Raw genomic sequence first — 20,916 nt, 5'->3', positions numbered from 1 at the left:
CTTGCCAGTAAGGGGGGCGTGGTTTAAGGTACGAAAGTACTGAGTAAGAGGGCTATTCCAAAGGGAAAAATGTTTTGGGAGAAGGTGACAGTGTCATTTGTGCTGCTAGTAAGGCCATCTCAAAGGTTCTCTCCAGCTGTGTAAGGCAGCGGGTGTATGCCAGACAAGGGACATGGAGCTCTTGCTCTCTGCCTCCCTCCTTTCCCTCCTGGTTTCCCTCCCCCTCTGGCTGTCCACTTGTTCTTGGGGTATCTCTTACCTCTCAAGGAGGAAACCTGCGCCACAGCTGGCTTTCACGCCCCGTGGAGCACGGATCCCGGATCCCAGGGTCCAGTGCGGGTCCCAGCATTCCCTGCTGGAGCTTTTCCTCAGTGAGAGAATAGAGGCAGAGAAGAGAGGTCCCTGTGTCAGTGTTCCAATTTGGAGTTAAAATGTTTGTTTTTTATTTCTTTTAAAATTTGTACATAATGCATATATTTTGCTAAGGAGATTTTCTGAAATAAAAGTGACTATTCTTTGAGTGTTGTTTGTAATTAATCTAACATAAATATCCCTGTGACTGGCTCATTAAATTCACTCACATTTATAGATGCCTACCAAGCCCTCTAGGCATTGTGCTAGAGGATTAGCAATTAATAAGAAATGCCCTGACCTAGGCCTCTCCTCTTGTAGGAGCTCACGTCTGGAGGGGAGATAGACTGACTACAGTCAAATTCGCTGAGTGCTCCTGTAGTGTGAAAACAGGAAGAGGGGAGGTTCACTCTCCCTTTGGGGGTTCAGGAAGTCTTCATAGAGAATATAATGTTTCAGTTGGGCCTTACAAGATTCAAAAAAATTGGCCAAATAATCAAGCGAGGAAAAATATGCCGAAAAAAAGCAAACAGTAGGTCAACTAAATAAATAGCCAAATATAGAATGTAATGAAGTAGAATTAAATGCTATGAAAAGAACAAAGGAGGGTAAGGTGAAATGTCCAGTAAAGGCAGATCCACAGATTCAGAAAACAGGGCAAGGTGGCGAGTAGGGTCCTGCTTTTTATACTCACGAGAGCAGAAGTTTCATGGGGGTAGAGACCTGTGGGAGTGGGTGGGATGTGGCAGAGCCTTCCAGGCATCGGGTAGTGACTCTGAGGCCTGAGTGGAGGGTGCTGGTTTGCTCAAGGGCCAGCATGAGCATGGTGGGATGGAGAGGGAGGCTGAGGTTGGGCAGTGTGTGGCGATGAGTCATCGGATGCTCTCACCTCCTCCTTGGCCAAGCAGCCAATGTGAAGATGTGTTTCACAAGGCCGGGACCTAGGAAGTACCCATTAAGTATGCAGTGAATCTCTATGTGTAGTTGATTGCTACGATGCTTTTCTGTGTTGAACAGGTGGTTCAAATTTGAGATGCTTATTAGTCTGTTCAACACATATTTAATGAGTACCCATTATATGCCAGGCATCTGGCTAGGAGCTGAGTGTACAGAAATAAAAATATCATCCCTGCCTTCAGAAAGCTTTTGATCTAGTGCAGGGGCCGGGAGAGTGGTCCTATGCAGGAGGGTGGCAGCTCTGTCCACAGAGAGTTCAGGGAACTGGAGGGAGGAGCTCTTATGTGAACGTGGACAGGGGCTGAGCTGCTTTCTGAAGCAAGAGCAAGGGGAAGCATGAAGAGTGGAATCTCTTGGAGGCAGAGGGGTGTGGCCGTGGTGCTCCTGTCGCTGTGGAGTCAGCTTTGCTTGGCCTCAGGCGCTGGTGCTTCCCTTGCAGCTTCCATGCTGCTTGGTCGTGAGGTGGTCTTACCCAACATAGACAAGAGATCAGGGACCACTCCCTTAGTAAAGACGATTTGTTGGCATAGACCTTGTACCTGCCTCCCAAGGTTTGTCCACATAAACCTGTATTCCCACATAAACATGTATTCTTCTCTGCAGAGGAGCTCTGCCCTCATCTCCTCCTAGGAGACTGGACCTTGACCCCCTCCCTGGGGACCTGACCTTGGTTGGAATTGGGAGTACCTAGGGGCATGTATGGCTGCCATCTTCTTACTGCCAAGTCTCACTTAGGACTCAGCCCCTTTTCAGTGCCGGCTCTTGTCTCATCCCAGCTCCAGTGCTCATGATGCGTGGGACACTGTACTTTGGGACAGTCATCTGCCTGTGTCCGGGCCAGGCCCTGCACTGCGTCACACCTGTGCTTTCTCCTCTCCTTCTTTTCTCACAGTACCATAGGGGCTGCCGTCCTGTGTGTTTGAGATGCAAAGTAATTAGTCTTGGCCGTGTTTCAGTTTTTCTGAATACCTTCTCCCCAAGTTCAGGTTGACTACAAATAGCTTTCGCTAGAGAAGGACTGCGTTTTAAAATATGGAAAGAAATTTATAGTGACGATGGGAGTCACTTATCCTTCCTTGACAGAGGAAGTTTATTTCTTGACTCATGAACAACTTTAAAGATATGAAATGCAAAGGAATTCACCTTGAATCACTATACTATTATTTTCTGAAAATGTGGTTTGCATATAAAAGCTCCTCTATCAGAGCCTGGAATTGGAGGCCCCCCAGGAAGGGCATGACTGGCTCCATAAGCGTAACTTGTTTAAACATCATCTCTTCCCTTGGACAGCAGAGGTGTGAGGCCAGCACTGTCTGGAACACTCTTTTCTGTCCTTTGGACCTAATAGTATGGGGATATGAAGCTCTTCTGTGGTGCGTGGAAGCAGAACTTGGATCTGACACTGATCTTCTGTGCTGTGACCTGGAGCAGAGGTAGAAAGAGCTGGTCAGCAGAGAGGCTGTTGGGTACTTGCTGGGTTCTGTGGCCAGGAGTCTACTTAGTTGATTTCACAATCCATTTCTGATTCAATTGAGTGTATGATGTGGACTCACATACATTTAGACCAGTGGGGCTTTCTGGGGAAATCCTTCAGGTACAAGGAGGAAGGTAATGGAGACCCAAGTAAACTCGTCAGATCCCAGGAAAGAATGTTGACCCTTTCTCCTTTGGTGACTTCCTGTCTTTCTTTTGTGGCCCCACTTCTCCAGCACATTGTATATGATTTTTCACACCACCTACCACACACTTTCTCTTCATTGTTGGCTGGCTTTTATCCCCATTGTGCCACCAGAAGCCTTTCCTTTCTCAGAAGTCGGTTTGCTGCCTGTGGGTTGGGAAAGGAGACACCCGGAATAATTAGTATTGTGGATTAAGTGACAGTCAGGGGAACTCAGGCAAGAGCTTCAGACCGAGGGCTGGGTTTGGGAGCCTCAGGGGGATGTCAGGCAAGCTTTGGGGCCTCCAGACGCTGGGCTGCACTCCCACGTAGCACGTGGCGTCACCTGACTTGTGCCAAGGACCGAGCTGCACAGACACAGACCCCAGGGTAACACCTGCTGTGTCACAGCAGGCATTGCTTGTCACTTTTCACTTTTACCTATGACGTGGAGTCTGTTGTATATACTTTTCATTTTTCTTTTGCTCTACTTCCTTGTGTTATCAGTTGAATGATTCAAGTTTCTTCTTAAATCTATGGATTTTCCCAAGGCAATTCTGAGCATGAGATTGCTTACTTTTTTTTTTTTCAGAGAACAATATGCTCATGAATCATTTGAATTAATTCATTGTTTCAATAATTAAGTATTTCTTGCTTCACACACATGAGAAACTAAGAGCGAGTGAGAGTGATCATGTTGATAACACGTCATTGACCCAGGATGAGTCTGCACGTAAAGAGTACTCAGCGTGTGGTGATTCACCCTTCTGTACCTGGTAGCCGGGTACTGAGTTCCATGTTTAAAGCCAAAAGTTCCTAGCTCATTTCTGAGATGCAGAAGTGTGCTGATCCTTTTATTTGATGGGAACAATTTTAAGATGCCATTGGTTTTCTGCTCTTCTTTCTCTTTAAAATTTATTACTATTATTTTAGATCTGCACATTCACTGCAACCTTCCTCTGGTGATGAAATTTCCACTAATGTGTCGGTCCAGCTGTACAATGGAGAAACTCAGCAACTTGTCATTAAATTGGAAAACATTGGAATGGAACCCCTGGAGAAACTGGAAGTCACCTCAAAAATTCTCACCACCAAAGGTCAGTATTTCAGGCTGTTTTGACCCCAGAAATGTTTATCTTCTTTATTTGCAGAAGAGACACTTTGAATACCTAGTGTGTAGAGTCTAAAAGCTTCTTCCCCTTTTAATTGATGCTATCATGAAACTGGCATTCTAATTATGTGTGAAGAACACACAAAGGAAGTTAATGGAGCAAAGAATGCACCTTTGTATCCCTGGTGCTCTTTATGTTGATCAGATCCTTGGGAAAAATATTCTTGAATGAATGAGTAAATAGAAATATTAGTAGGCTCTGGGATCCCATAGCTCACCCAGCCCAGTGTTTTCTGTGGGTTCAGCACTTAGAACCTATGCACTCCCTCTTGAAGGCAGGTGCTCTGTTTCCTGATTCTAAGGCACATGTAACTTGGGGTTGTAAGACTTGTGTTGAAATTTTGGCTTCACCATTTACTAGCTCTTCATCCTTTACATGCCTCAGTTTTCTCCTGGGTAAATAGGGGAGGTAGTATTTACCATGTAAAGTTGTTCTAGGAATTGAATGAGGCAGTATATGGCAGAATACTTAGTGTATTGGAGGTTAGTGAACAGATCAAAGGGGGAAGATATTGTATAGGAGGAGGGAATGGTATCAAGAGTAATACGTGGAAATAAAATCAGGTCATTTAATAAAGTTAGAAAAGTTAGAAAGGCCAGTGAGACCAGACAAAGACAAAAGAGGGAAAGCAAGATAGCAGAACTTTAGGGTGTTTATGTGCTTTTGATATAGGAGTGAGGTGAGCCAGGCTCTCAAGTGGGAGCTTGACAGATTCTGGTTAAGTTTCTAGGAAAGGATGTGTATATAGTCCCTGGCAGAGGGCTCCCTCCTCCTGCTAATGACATCATAACGGGAAAAACCAAGTGAAGTAAATGTTTGTTAGAGGGAGAGCCACAGGTCACCTAATTAGTTCCAGCTGGAGGGAAGACCCAGGGATGAGTTTGGGAGAATTTGTTGTGCAAAAAATTATGTTATGAAAGAAGAAACATGGATTGTACAAGAAATGGTTAATCTGAGCTTGTCCCTCTGGGGAGAATTTCAGGGTAACTTGTTTTTCCGTATTTCTCCCACTGATTTTGATGAAAGTCTGTGTGTTGGGGACATGAAGCATGTATCTGTCTCTGTTGTCTTGCCTGTTCTCCCTGTCTGTATCTCTTTTCTTTGGAAAAGGCTGATCAGGTTGTATTTTCCTCATTGGAACATGCCGCCTAGGTTCAAATCCTGGTTCTCACTTCCTGGCTGTGTATTCCCCTGGGCAAGTAATTTAACCTCTCTTGGCATTTTCCTCTTCTGTAAGATAACACTAATAATAGTACCTATGTCATAGGATTATTATGAGAATTAAATGAGATAATATATGCCAAGTCCTTGGCATATTATTAGCACTTAGATTTGTTAGCTGCTATTATTACTGCTACCACCACCATCACCACCACCTTTACCACCACCACCACAATCATCACTACCATCGCTATCATCTCCATTACCACCATCATCACCACCATTACCACCACCACCAAAATCATCACTATCATCACTATCATCACCATCATCACCACCACCACCACCATCACAACCATCACATCCACTGCCACTTGCTATCACCATCACCGTCATCATCACCACCATCACCACTGCCACCATTACCAACATTATCACCACCATCACCACTACCATTATTGTTGCTGTCACTGTCACCACCTCTGCTTATTCTCATTGCTGTAGAATATGGTACTATGTGAATGCACCACAACTTATTTATCCATTCAATGATTGAGCACATTTGGGTGGTTTTCATCTGGAGACTGTTAAGGAAGTACTGTTATGAGTACTTTGGCACTTATTTTGGAAGACCTGTGTAGACATTCTGTTGAATATATCACCATGAGTGGAATACTGGGTGTAGGGTATACATGTGCTCAGCTTTAGAGCCAAACACTTTTCCAAAGTGGTTGTACCAGTTCACAGCATCGTTGAGCGAGAGTCCTGATTGCTCCAAGTCCTCTCTTGGCATTTGTAGTCATTTTGTCTGTTCTGGTGGTGAGGGTGGGGTGTAATGGGGTAACACTGGGCTTTACTTTGCAGTCTCCTGATGACCAGCAAAGATGAACACCTTTCATGTGGTTCTGGATACTCTCATGCTCTTTTGTATAAGTGATTTGTCTTTTTTTCCCACTGGATGTTCTTCCTTCTCTCTCTGTCTCTGTGTCCCCCTCTCTCCTGACTTATAGGACTTTATATGCTGAGTATGAGTTCTTTGTTGGAAATATCTGTGACTGTCTCCTCCCACACTGTGGTTGCCGTTACACTCTCTTAGCTGTGTCTTTGGAGGAACAGAAGCTCTTAATTTTAAGATGGTTCTCCTAGTCATTTTTGTCTTTGATGGTCATTGCTTTTTGTCTTGTTTAAGAAAACTTTGTGTACCCTTAGTCCCTGGGAAATTTTGATGATACTACCTTCATCTCATCCTTTCTTCCTTTCCCTTCCTATTTTCAGGGGCAAGCACATACAGATTAGGTAGAAAATGCCTCTCTGACATAAGATACCTTCATCTGGTATTCTGAATTTAATTAATGGGGTTATAGGGTTTGGTTGATGTTTAAACAAGTGAACTAATATTGAATGACAGAAGACTGCAGAGTCTAGAATGGTGAAATTTTTTCCCATCTCCTGTAATTTACCTTGTCACAGTTTAGCTACTGGCAAATATCTTTTCCTTTTCTCAAATAAACCCAAATGATAATCATGTGCCCATTATTCATTACAAACTTACTTCTCTTTCTGAATCCTCATGCTTTTCTCCTTTGGAAATCCTTGAATGACTGCCTGTTGTCCCTGATCCCAGGTTCCTGTAGGGCTGGCCTCTGCCCCATACTTCAGCTTCATCTTTTGCCACCTCTCCCCTTAAACTCTAGTCACATTGGTCATTAGGAACTAATTTCAGTTTCCTGGACATTTATGCTGTCTCTTTTAAATTTGAATAAACCATTTCCTCTCCCTAGAAGTCAGCTTGCTAACTTCTGCTCCTACCCCCTTTGCCATCTCATCTTCAATTAATTTCTCCTTTGGGTTTGAAATATAAAATAACTCTAATAGCAGTACAAAGAAAATAATGTGGACCCAGAGAAGGGAGCATTTAATTCCACATGGAAGAGTTTCATGGAGTGAGACTCCGTGAGAGTTGTTATTCTCTGGAAAGCCTTCTTAGGCTTGGGTCCCCCCCTTTGTTGTCTCAGAGCACCCTCAGTTGCTTCTGCAGGAGCCCTTACACGAAGTATTGAATTGCTTGTCTACCCGTCTCTCCCTCCAACCAGGTTTGAGTCTCAAAGGCAGCGAATGGGTTTGCCCTTTTGCTTCCAGGCCTGGCACAGTAGGTGCTCAGTTCTGAGCATTGTCAGTGGGAAGGGATTTCCTCATTTACAGAATGAGACTAATGGCAGTAGGGCTGTCTCACTTTTAGGTGAGTGGGTTAAAAAGTAGATGTGTGCGAATCACTTTGAGATTCTAATGCATTGTGCGGCTCCCCTTAGGTACTGAGCTTCCATCCCCTCCCTGTGAGTCTCTCTGCTCCTTTGCTCAGACCGTTTGTCCTTCCTGGGAAGACCTTCCGCTTCTTCTTAGCCATCTAAGTGCTGCCTTTCTGCAGGTCAAGTGTTTGTCACCTTTCTGGGCTGCTCTAGCCTTTGGTGTTCTTATGGTTTTGAACTCTCCTGAAACCTATTCTTTGTATCAGCCATCCCTTCCTCTCCAACCTTTTATTATGAAAATATTCAAACATATGGAAGAGTTGAGAGAATTTTACAGTGAACACTGTATACCACCGTCTAGGTTCTGTAATTAACGTTTTGCTCTATTTGATTTATCACATGTCTGTCTGGCCTCCTATCCATCCGTTAATCCATCTTCTTTTTTTTGTGTAGTTCCAAGTAAGTCGCAGATTTCAGTGCATTTTACCCATTTACACTTCAACATGCCTATCATTAGTTAGAATTCAAAATCTGTTTACTTTTTTTTTGGTAAAATGTATATGTAGTGAAATGCACAGATTTTAGGTTACCACTTGATGACTTTTGACAAATACACGCGTCTAACCCAAATTCTTATCAAGATATACTATAGAACATTTTCATCACCCCAGAAAATTCCATCACGTCCCTTTCCAGCCAGGCCCTGCCCACCCCCAGAGGCAACCACTCTTTTGTATTTGTCTGGTCGGCCTCAGTCAGTATTGACTGATAGTGATGAGGAAAGATGGGAACATGGGAACTGGACAGAATTCCAAGGGAGGAACCTTCAGTGGTGGGTACATCTGACACCATCAACAGTCACCTTCTCCCCCCAGCTCTCAAATTTTGTTTCCCGTCACCATCTTACCTAAACCTCACCTGTCTTGTTTCTTATTGTGTCATTTTTCTGTGCTTATCTTCCCCTCTAGTCAGCTCTAGGATAGACAGAGCAAGTATTATTGCCCTCACTGTATGGATGGGGAAGGGGAAGCTGAAGAGGTTGAATGACCTGGGTGAGGGCATGTAGCAGGTTCACAAGGAACCAGGGCGAGGACTGAGGACTCCTAACCCTCAACTCTGGCATCTTTACCCTTAATCATGAGACGGAGAACTTCAAATGCGTTATATATAGCACGGTGTGGCCATTTTCAAAACAACGCATTTCAAGTGAAAAATTAAAGCTGTCATTCTTTTTTAATTCTCATCCCAAGCTGCAGTGCATTTACATGTGGAATTAAATTAGTGAAAATAAACCATCTGCTTCCTGCATATACAAAGGGAATAATTCCTGTCACTTATATTCTACAGTACCAAAAAGCTGCCAGTATTAATAAATGATCTAATATATATGAGAAGATGGGAAAATGTCTTAAACTGGGAACATAAGCAAGAATTATGTGTTTGAGTTGGGGTGGCAGAGACAGAGTAAGATCCCATCATGGATGGTAAATAATATCTATTTTCATCTCAGCATTATCTTTATTTAAGCCCACTGAGTTTAGCTTCAAGGGTATCTAAAATGTCTATGCTATGAAAGTCTTCCGCATGGAATTAAATGCTCCCTTGTCTGGGTCCATATTATTTTCTTTGTGCTGCTGTTAGGGTTATTTTATACCTAAATAGTAATAATAACTTTTACTTTTTGGCACTCACTATGCATCAGGTGAGTGTGCTTCAGGTGGTTTTTTCTCATTAAATAATTACAACACTCATAAGAGGTCTATTTGGGGGTGCTGGTGGTCTGTTTCCCTGCTGTACCCCCAGGCCTCAGAACTACACCCAATGCTCCTCACACTGTAGGAGCTCTGTAAGTGCAGTCCCAGTGCCCACTGCATAGGGTTGCTGTGAGGCTGAAACGTCAGTGCGGTACATGGAAAGCTCTTAGGATGAACTGAGCACAAAAGTCCCCAGCCCATTCTTGCTTTAAGAATACCGCTTGCTCTTGGTGCGTCCTGCCTGCAGGTGGTCTGTGTGCCTGGGGCCTTGGTCACGTGAGGGGTCTGCCTGCGGGCCCCACGTCTTTTCCTTCTCCCATCCCTCACGGCTGGGAGATCACCTGAGTCCTGTCAGGGGCCCTCACAAGTCTCTGGACACATCCTCACTCCCCCCTGAATAAACCCCCTTTTTTTCAGATAAGGAAAAGTTTCTTGTTTTGTTTTTTCCTCTGTCTTCCTTGCTTTCCTGTTTTGTTTTACTCTCTAGTCTTACAAACTCATTTTTAAAATCCTTTTGCACTGTAAGTGTATGGTAAGGGTTGGCGATACTGAGTCAAGCAGACCTTTGTGGGCCCTCTCAGGAGTGTAAACTGTTCTAAGGCTCTCGTGGGTGAGCGTGACTGCCTGATAATGGGCACCTGACATGGGGATGAGCATTTATAGTCTACCCTCTCCAGACAAGGATCATGTAATCATTCTAATTACACATTCTAATTATGCTCCTTGTGAGCAAGTCTTTATTTGTAGATTGTTAAAGATGCAAACTTCTGCTTTTACTTTGATAAACACAGATTTTATTGTAATTAAGCCCAAACTAAGAATAATTTATTATATTTGCTTTTCAACAAATCTTCTAAGATGTGTGGTTCTGTGCGTGTGTATACAAACACAAATATGCACATGCACATATGCATAAATACACATCCACGTCCCTTCTTTATTCTTGTAGGTTAATTTTTTGACAGAAAGTAGTGATTCCATGTGGTATGATTAAAAATTCCTCAGTGTTTTGATTGAGGTGAGATTCTCCACTGCTTTCTTTTCTCACGAGTGTCGTAGTGGAGAGTCTCTGCAATAGCAGCAAACGTTGAAGGTCAACGGCAGTAACAATTTCTGTATTACTGTCAATATACCACAAGCAGTTTCACTTGACTGCACTGAACTCAACTCTAGCATTAAAATAATGACTATTATTTCTGAAACTAAATTCCACGGGGGGAAAATTAGTGACATTTGCTACACTATTGATTTATGTTTATCTTGTTCCTCCCGACAGCATGTCATTATATAGGATTGTGGAAAGCTGCTCTGGACGTTCCATGTTGAACCACAGCGTTGAGGGGGAGAAACAGGCCCACTCTGAGGCGTCCAGACATGTTAAACCTGACAGTGAGGCTGCTCGGCTGTCCGTGCTGCTGCAGCTGTAGGAAGTCTTTTGTGCACTGTGAAGCCCCTGTGTCAATACTTAGATACAAATGCCATGGTTCTGTGGCATCAGAAGGTGAAGAAGCTGTTCCCTGTGAGGGGATTTGCCTGTTGTTTGAACGTGTCGCTCTTAAGTAAGCCACGGAACTTAATACAGAAATAAGTGGTGCAGTTGGAAATCTTTCTAAGTATACCATATGTGTGGAAATGGGATTCTGGATATGGGCCTTGGAACGTGGTTTAGTGACTGGCCTTTCACTGGGTCTGGGCATAGATTGGGCTGGCAGCTTTCAAATCTTCTTGGGCTTGCCATTTGTGGTGTGCAGAGCCCTCGCCTGCTGCACTCGGGTCCGGGTCTGTGTGTGGCTCCCTCCCTTCTCTTGCTGGTCATCCTGTCAGTGTGGCCTGCAGCGTAGCCTCTCCGCCAGGGCCTGAAAAGATGGGTTTGGAGTCCGACAGATTTGGCGTCCAGGCCTGCTCTCAGTTATCAGCTGTATGACTAGGCCTGAGCAAGCTGTCTGACTGCTTGAGGATTAATGTTCCCATCTGGGCACTCCCTGGGACCCAGTCCCTCTCTCAGCTGGGAATTCCAGAACAAGAGGTAATACCTCTCACACACCAAGTGCGGCGCCTAGCACGAGACAGGTAACTGCCACGTTCCCTTCCCTGTAAGAAGGGAAATGAGCTGGTGCCTTTGCGTCCCGTTTTCCACATTGGGTCTGTCGGAGTCTAGGAGACCAGGACATCGTTGAGGCCGACTCTAAATAAGCAAGTGCATGTCCCACTTGAGGAAGACAGGTGCCTTTGGATAAATATCCTGGGTTGACCTCTCTTTGGATAAACTATCCTGATCCTTGGATCAAACCATCTTTGAATGAAACCTCTTCAGAAACCATCCTAGCTTCCTCCTTGTTCTCACGTTTCCTGGAATGGTGAAATTTAACGATTCCCCAGATGGGTGAGTTTGTTCCTGCATGAAAACTGTAGCAAATCAGAGGTAGAAACCATACAGTAGAGTCAGCATAAGCCCTGCTTAGCACACAGGGAATGAAGCTAGAAACGGTGAAATGGTGAGAAGTATCTTGGGAGGCGGTGGGCAGCTCTGACAGCGAGGAGCTTCCTGGCTCCTTTGTTCCTAGTCACAAAGGGGCATCTGTTAGCTGTGCAGTTCCCAGGACCTGGGGGTTCAGTGATAAGCTGGCTGAAGAGGCACGTAAATTACAGTACAAGTCACCCTCCCTTCTGAGTTTTCTTTTTTTGGCCTTGTCTGTTTCTGAGTTGCTTGTGTTATGCTATTTTTATATAATTTTTTAAAAACGTTATGGCAATACAGGGCAAAATTTTAAAAATGAATCTTATAGAAAAGTGGTTTGTTACTCCTTAGCATTGTCAATCACAGAGTGTCTTGGGGAGTGGGGAAAACAGGATTCAGTGTCTTCAGTCTCTCCTTCAGTTTTCATGCCATGTCCCCTGTGCCTGTTTGGGCGTGGACAGAGGTAGAAGGGAGCTGAGAGGAGGCTGCTGTGGCCAGGACTGGGTTAGTGGCGGAAGCCCCCCAGGATCAGGCCATCCTCAGTTTTAAATTTAGTTATTATGGTTCAGGTTACAATCTTTGAAATCAGACAAACTTGGGTTTGAATCCTGGCTTTGCCACTTACTGGCTGGATGACTTGGGCCACATTATGTGCTTCTGTGACAGTCTGTTCCCTGTAATGGGGAGAGGACTACATAATTCTTCCACTTGTAGGAATGCACGTTCAGCAGTTAGCACAGCACCTGGTTACGAAGGGCTCAGGAAACAGTAGGAATACACGTTCAGCAGTTAGCACAGCACCTGGTTACGAAGGGCTCGGAAACCAGTAGCTCTTCCTGTAAGCTGTTGCTATTATCGTTGGTGCTGCCTCCATTGTTGTCTTATAAAAATGTCAGTTCTTTTGTCGCCTTTCTTAAACGTATTTTACATAGCTTTCTTATGCTCAGTTTCTTAGTCCAGCATTCAGAGAGATTAATCATCTGCCTTGTTGCCTGCCTCTCTTCTTTCCCTTCTCTTTTGTACAAACACTTATCTAGTCTCTGCCTTGTTTCAGGCACTCCTGGGGGGCAGGACAACAGTGATCCTCGTCCTCACGGGGCTTGCAGTGTGGGGGGAAGCTGGACGGTGAGCACGTGCAGTGTGTGTCGTGAGACGGTGGCAGGAGCTCCTTTGTTTTCCTTTCCACCATTGATTCCTCTGCTTGCTCGTTTGTCTGTCCTAATGTCCACCAGTTATTCGTCCTTTGGCTACTCTTCAACAAGTCTTTACTGAGCACCTCCTATGTGTTGGCCATTGTGTCAAGCACTGGGGACACCCAGGAGAATCCCTTCCAAGACCCTGCCCCCTTGGGTGCAGAGTGTGCCCTCACAGTCTTTGTCCTCTGGCCATCTTTGGACGTACTTCTGTGTATTCAGAACTTGGCTAACTCTCAGGTGTCCTATATGCATTTCAAATCCTATCCATCATTCACAGACCCGTCCACATGTCACCTCCTGAAAGATCTCCTGCCCCTTCAAATAGAATTAATTATGCCCCTCCTACTGTACAGTGCTGTGCTCACACTCTGCTACGGTAGCACCATTTCACTTGGCTTTGTGTTGTTCAACAGTCACACATTTCTATCACATTGTTATGGCAGTCACCATGCCAGGAATATGAATAATACATGAGCCCTGTCCTGCAGGAGCTCACGATTCAGTGGGGGAGTCAGGCATGTTCACTGAATTGAACTGAAATCTGGCTGCGCCTTCTGTATTATTTCTCCTACCTTTGAGTAACTACTGTGAATGGATTTACTGATGTGCCTCCTAGGAAGACATTGAAACTCATGAATGATTAGGATTCATTCAGCTCTCTGCCTGCTTTACACATGATTGCAGTGGCTTTCTTGTACAGTTCAGCATTTTACACAGGTGTAGGGTCGCTCCAAAGAAGTTTACAAAACAAGTTCATCCTAAGATGAAGTGAAATGCTTTTTAATCAATACTGCAAGACTTGATATGTTCAACCCATTGGAGCATGGGTGGGAAGTAAATAAGCAAGACAGGGAAGACAGAAGAAGTTAGACTGTGTGGCCCTGCAATGTGGGAACTTTTGAATGTCAAGGTCCCAGTTAGCTGTTTGGGGTCATTGGCGTGTCATGCTGACAGCAAGTGAATATCAGGTGCTCTGACAGCAGCTTCCGCAGGGCCTGCCTTCCCCAAGAAGCACAAACACTCAAGAGTGCCTACATAAAATGTTAAAAAAAAAAAAATGCTTCTTACAATTGAAATAGAGCACTACTTCACAGGGTTGTTTTGAGGATTAAACAAGTAAAGATATTAAGGGTAGGTTGCGTAGCACAGTGTAGAATCCTGGCTACACACACTTCTGTAGGTTCTTGGACAGCTGTCCTACAATAGGGAGAGCAGCAGGACCTATTCAGAGTCATTGTGTGGATTCAGTGTGACAGCACTTGTAAAGATCTGAGCATCAAGCCGCTTCACGCAGGTACTCCATAAAGGTCAGCTGTTGGTGCTGGTGGTTTCAGCCACACTGCCTAGCACGCAATAAAGGTTTGTTCCCCCTTTCCCTCCTTCTGGCCCGTATCTGGTAGGTGCCCCCCACAGGCCATTTGAAATCACAGTTGACAGTATTTCTTTCATTTCTCTCTGTTACAAACCACTGCCTCCTGATCTCTGTGACACATCCGGCCCATGACCACGGGGAGCCCTGAGGACATCTCATAGTTCACTCGAGCAGAGTTGATCTCTCTGTTGAAATACTTTTGAGAAATGAAAGGTCATTCGAACAGCCAAGAATGGTGCTGTAACTATAGTTTTTAGTTGAGTTTTTTTCCCCCCCTACATTAGTTAGAAATTCATGACAGGCTGGACTGATAGCTGAAAGAATTAGTGCTTTCATACGGTCTGGGACTCAACAGGTCCCCTTCTTCATTCAAGCCACTGGGACACTGAGTCTTTCCTTAGCTCTCTGCCACCCAGATTTGGGCAGTTGGTTAGTCGAGCAGTTTTGGACCTCTTCTCTATGTAACGCTATGATAAACTTTTAAGAAATTTTCAGGCTGAGAGGAGCATCATCTATCATCTGGTCTAAGCTTTTGGGTGCTACTACTCTGCCCCTCCACATTTGTTTCTTCCTACAGTCAGACACCTCCACCTAGGCCCTTGTCCCCTTGTAGGCAGGGACCACATCTTATTTCTCTCTTTTCCCCAGAACTTAGCACTGTGCCTGCCAGGAGGATGTTTAGTGACTGTGTAGGGAATGTTCATGAAGGAATGAATTGGGCAATAGTACAATGTGAAAAGCAAATATTAACATAGTGCTGTGTAGTTTACAGAGGACCTTTACATAAATCATCGAAGCCAGTTCTAGGGCCGGGTTACTGTGCTAAGACTTTGCATTGTCTCATTTTATCTTCACGACAACTCTAACATCATCCCTGTCTACTGATGAGGCGTCTTAGGATGACAGAGGAGATGTGGCCGCACATGGTCAGAGGGCTGTGAGTGGCAGTGCTGGCGCTCAAATTCAGGTCATCTGATCCTAAAGCTCTTGTACTTGACTAGTGGGTTTTATTTCCTGCCATCTCTTTTCGAGGTCCTATGTCACAGTACCTTAGTGATGTTTTCCTTGTAAATACTCTCCACTCTGGTGTGATGCTGGGTGGGTTAATGGTTTCAGTGAGAGGCAGAATATGGGGTGGAAAGAGTATAGTGTTCGCGCTCCTGGCTCTGACTCTGGGTTCTCTTTCTTATTAGCTGTTTGACTTTGGGTAAGTTGTTTAAACTCTCTGAGCTTTGGTTGCCTCTTTTATAACATGGAAATAATATAGCTATAGTGTGAAGTTAAAAGATGGTACTTAATAGACAGTTATGCCAATATTGTTTTTAAGACAGTCTACGAGAGGAATTTGTCTTGTGTTCCTGGGCCTACCCTTCTCTTCCCTCCAGAGCAGCCCTGCCTTGCCAAGTCAGCACAGGGAGTGGAAAGGAGAAGCAGAGTTTACCTAATTAGTTTGGACCAGGTTTCATAAGCCTGGTCAAATTCTTTTTTAGGCATTTGACCACCTGCCAATTTGCATGGCTCCAGCAGAGTTAATTCACCACTTTGGAGAAGTTTATCCAGCTGGCAGAGTTGAGTCTGGGGACTCAAACAGTGACACATGTGCCCCAGGTGATTGCTGTCCTTGTCATCAGTTCACATTATTGCCTGGCCCTGAGATAGGGCACCAAGAAAAGCAACTGCAGTGGCTTGGAATCCCACCTCACTCTTGGGTGGGCCATGGCCCTCAGCGTGCTCTGTCTCGCATGTGGACTTGCAGGCCAGACTCACAGGGCTCCTCTCCATAGTATGTCGGAGGGGTGGGGGTGGCAGTGGATGTAGACACAAGAGTAAGTCATTAGAGTGTGTGTATATATATATATGTTTATGAAAGTATAATATATACTCCTTGTAGAAAATTCAGAAAATACAAGCAATTTGAAATTACCTGTGATCCCATTGCTCAAAGATAACCAGTGTTAGCATATAGGTATATTTTCTTTTTTTTTTGACGTGAATATTTTTCTGCCGTTGGAATTATATTGTACCTTTAATTTGGTATTCTGCTTTTTTCACATAACTTTTTTCCCATCTGTTCTAATTCTGAATCTGAAACGATATCCTGGAATATGTTTGTCCATTCCACGTCGTAAGCTTACTGAGTGCCTCCCAAGGACCTGGGCTGTTAGTCGCTGAATGCGGGGGGATGCTGATGGAAGCCCACACTGCTGTGCTCTTACTGAACGCCAAGCACAGGGTCAGTTGCTCTGCAGGGGTTATTTGCTCCTCGTGGGGCTCTGGTGAAGGGGTGCTATGATTGTCCAGCCGGGATTGGGAGATGGGGTGACAGGAGTGATAACTAACTCCAGCTGAGTGCCTATTCTCAGCCAGGCCTTGTTCTGAGTACTTTACTTTTATTACCTCATTTAGTCTTCGTGACAACCTGTTGTATAGATGAGTAAACTGAAGCACATGGGAGTTTGGTGACTTACCTAGGGATACCCAGCTACAGCCAGGATTTGAACCCAGGCAGTTCTGTCCTGAAGCCGATGTTCTTAACCAGCACAGTGCCCTGCCTCTCGAGGGGGTGGTGAGCTTCAAAGGCAAGGTCTAGTGCAAACCTTCCAGTTGTTGATCGATGGGTAGAAGAGTGAGCTGCTTAACACAAGAGGTGATGTTCTAATAGAGGCGCACACCAGAGCCCTGAGGAGCAGTGTGGGGTGGGAGAGGCATCGCAGGAAGGAGCTGGGAGTTGGGTTGAAGGATGAGTCAGAATTCACTCTGCAGGAAAGTGGGCTAGGTTTTCTCGACAGAGGGAGCAGCATGTTGGGAGGGTAGCTAGGGCACAGAGGGGGAGACCAGACTGCTCTCCCCAAGGCCTTTCAATATCGTTGGGGCCCTGTGTGCTGGTTCAGCTGGAGATGCACCTGAGAGCTCTCACCTAGATCTTGCCCATCCATGGGAAAGGATCTGAGTGAGTGGCTGGCTCGTGATGCCTACATTTCAGAGATAGCCTGATCGAATCTTTGGGAGGGGAGGTCTTTGCAGGGCCTCAGTGTCTTAGCTGGTATCGGCATTTCATCGACAGGTTGGCCCGTGCTGCTGTAGCAGATGGATAGGCTCTTTAAAGAAGTTAGCATGCCTTAGGAATTCCTGGGGCTTTGGGACCCGGACTTCCAGGAAGCAGGGCCAAGTGGTTTTCTGTCCTGGCTTTACATAGTCTGGCATCTCATGTCCCCTTGCATTCTGAATTAGCTTACTGGACTGAAAAATAAAGACAAAGAATGTATTAATCTGGTTAACACATATTTATAGAATGTGAGTTACTGGGTCATTGAGAGGATTTTGGTGATATTAATGGTTTGGGAGAGAAGACAATAACTTCCATTTTGGAGTTGGGCAGTGGGAAAATACCCAGCGAGTACATCCAGCAGGCGGTTTAAATTTCAAGACTGTAGTTCAAACTAGAGGTCAGGTCAATTTGTAAAACTTAATCAGTGTTTTCCAGATTAGGCTACTGCCACATCTTCAAAAGTAAAATAATTATCAGCAAACGTTTAGAATCTATATGTTCTGTAGATTATTATATAGGAAAAAGATGACAATACCTGTGTGTTTGTGGGGAGTTTTGAGTGTAATGTCAATTAAACACATTACACATACAAGGGAATGGGGAAACACATCCGTAGCAAGTCCAGAGTCAATTGCACAAGTTCCCACTCCCTCTTTTTAATCTGCCTGACTTCTCCTCATCTTTCAAGTTTTGTCTGAACAGCAGTCTTTCCAGGAAGTTTTCCCTGACATCTAGGCTCGGGTAGATGTATCTGTGGTGTGCTGTCAAGTACCCAGGAATCCCAGCCGGTGGTGATTAACCCCTTAGGTTGACAGTGGAGTCTTACTTTCCAGGAACCAGCACTCTCAACAGTCCAGTCATCCTTTTCCTAACTGTCCATCTGTCTCTAGATAATTCTGAAATAATGTAATATCAATTTACAAAACATCTGAACACCTTGTAAACCAGTGGAATTGGTGATGCCACAGTGCAACTAATATTTATTGAGCACCAATTATATGCCAAGTCTTCTACTTACCAGCTGAATGACCTTGATCATGTATGTTAACCTCCTTGGTTTCCAGTGGGGATAATAACCACTACTCCACTGGGTTATTGTGAGGAGTAAGTGAGATAACTTGCATGTGGAAAGTGTCTGGCACATCCGAGGTGTTCAGTGAACAACTGAGTAAATAAGTAGATGTGGTGTGGTTTCTAAATACCTTTCAAGGACACCAGCCTGATCTGTTCCTGTTTGTCAGCATCCTTCTTTAGGAACACTGAGAATAATTGTGATCTATTAGACGTGTTCTTTCTGGAGCGTGGCCAGTTCTGGAGGGACCACGCCGTGGCTGAGCACACCTCGGGCGGGAACACAGGAACTTCTTTTGCATTCGTGGCACAGTTGGCATCATGTTCTTGCAGTTAGCGAGCCCCACAGATCTTTTTTCTTCAGTATGGACCGCAGTCAAGCTCTCCATCTTCCACTGAAGTCTTGCGAGGTTGATTTCTGGGTCCTAAGAGCAGAACTTTATGTTTTAACTCTACCCTGAGGCGCTGTCATGTAGGAAGTGAATGTAATGGCTCTAGAATCATTTGGATCTAGAATTCTAGATCTTTTCCTAGTTTTTGACCATGAGCAAGTTACTTGATCTTTCTAAGCCTCAGTTGCCTTATTCTGATGGAGGAAACTTAGCACAGAGAATGGGTTCATAAAAAGGGAGATGGTAAGGTAACCCAGAGATGGGAACAGCAGCAAGTCACTCCCACCTCCAGGACTGGAGGGACATCGGAGGAGGGGTATCGGCAGAGTCAGGGGGCTGGGCTCTCCAGTCAGAGCCGAGAACCACAGCAGGACCTTCTTGGTGGAGGGAGGGACCTGTCTTAAGGACCTCCTATTCGCCTCATTGGTGAGGAGGGATTCTCGCCTTAGGGTTATTGGGATGGCAGAACACTCGACACCTGACACTGGACAGATGGGAGGGGCGGCAGTTTACTAGTCAGCATCCTCCCAGCCTGGGGAGGAGGACACTGTTTGCCATTCAGGGCCACTTGGGGGTTATGCCTGAAACCCCCAAGAGTTTGTGGGAGGCAGAATTTGTCGGATGGAGTGGGCGGGGTGCCCCCTGGTTCCCACAGGAAGATGTGGTTGGCTTGTTTGAATACTTCTGTAGGCTGGCAGGGAGCCAAAACCTGCCACTCAGGGATAAGCAGGAACTGCGCTGATCCCCGTGGCGAGGAGGGTTCTTTGGCTGGGGGACCTTATCCACGGATGCAGACTGAGGAGAGAAACTTGTGAGGAAGCCATTTGAGGCCCTCCTGGCTTCACCAGGTGTTGAGGCAGCACTTAAGATTGGGCCTTGATTTTAGGCCTTACCCCACACCCCCAATCTTTATTAAATTAGGGCTCGTCTGGCAGGAGCGGGAGCCGTGAGGTGACACAGCTGCTTCCAGATGGTGGCCCTCCCTCTGTCTCCTGCCTGGCGCCCTTCTTCCCTCAGTGCGTTTCACCTTTAGTTTTTACAGCGCTCTGTGGACACTACTTAGTTTAATCTGTAAAACAGCCCTGTGCTGTGGGAGTTGTCATCCCCGTTTTACACATGAAGAAACCGTGGCTTAGAGGAATCATCCCTCTTCAGCCTGCTCCGATTAGTCAGTGACAAGAGGGCATCAAGCCCACGGCCGTTTGACTCCAGGAGGCAAGGTCTTTTCAGGAGAGAGTGGGTTTGCGGGAGAGCCAAGGGACCTCCTCCTCTCCACGGGCCCTTCCCAAATCCTGCGCCCGGGTCAGCATTTCTGATTCTGCGTTCTTCTTCCTGAACAGGGTCTCTCCTGTTGGGTATGCTTCTCCCACTGAATGTGGATCTGTTTCTCTCTAAGGTGATGTAGTATAGAAAATACTTACAGAGAAATTTAGTTTAGCTCTGATTCAGTTTATAAGAGCAAAGAGTGCTGTGCTTTTGTCAGTGAGAAGAGGCTGCTCAGAGGGAGCAAAGAAGACCTGGCTCCAAGCTCATTGCTGCCCTGCTTCCTCTTTGTGCCTCACTCATAGATGCAGGTGATTGCCTCGCAACACCCCTGATTCTGGAATTTTCTTGGTACTTTCTTTGATCTCTCCCATTTTAAATGGTTTGCATTTTTCTTTGCCTTTGAAAATGCATCAGAATTTTCTAGATGGATTAGTAATTTCATATTGCCTCAGTCACATCATCATTACCACCATTATTATTGTCATTGTAGAAAAGTTGTATGGTGACTTCTTGAGCTGGAAACTAGAAGAAACTGTTGCCCAGTTTCCTTTGCAACCCGGAAAGGTGGCCACTTTCATCGTCAACATCAAAGTGAAGCTGGATTTCTCTTGCCAGGAGAATCTTCTCCAAGATCTCAGTGATGGTAAGCTCCTTCCCAATTTTAATTAGCACATTGTGGTCTCCAGATACATTGTAGCAATCACCATTCCTCCAGGCCTGCTGTTCTGTCTCTGTAACTTGCTTGTCATTCATTAACTCAAGCAGCTTGAGACTTCTCCTGGGCACTTAGTTAACCCAGTGAGTTACTGTGTAT

The 20,916-nt window shown here is 45.2% G+C and overlaps 1 protein-coding gene across 13 annotated transcripts in view; it reads left to right on the top strand.

Moving 5' to 3' along the window:
- Positions 1–20,916, top strand: part of TRAPPC9 (trafficking protein particle complex subunit 9) — a 623,416-nt gene that overhangs the window by 153,418 nt on the left and 449,082 nt on the right. For all 13 annotated transcript variants that reach the window (XM_044781131.2, XM_044781133.2, XM_070481660.1 and 10 more), the window contains 2 exons: positions 3,899–4,062; positions 20,593–20,745. In XM_044781131.2, coding sequence (XP_044637066.1) covers positions 3,899–4,062; positions 20,593–20,745 — 317 coding nt within the window. The remainder of the gene's footprint in view (positions 1–3,898; positions 4,063–20,592; positions 20,746–20,916) is intronic.

The sequence above is a fragment of the Equus asinus genome, chromosome 12 (assembly GCF_041296235.1).
Source record: "Equus asinus isolate D_3611 breed Donkey chromosome 12, EquAss-T2T_v2, whole genome shotgun sequence".
Classification (NCBI taxonomy): domain Eukaryota; kingdom Metazoa; phylum Chordata; class Mammalia; order Perissodactyla; family Equidae; genus Equus; species Equus asinus.
Note: the sequence above shows the minus strand (reverse complement) of the source record. Positions and strands in the feature narration are given on the sequence as shown.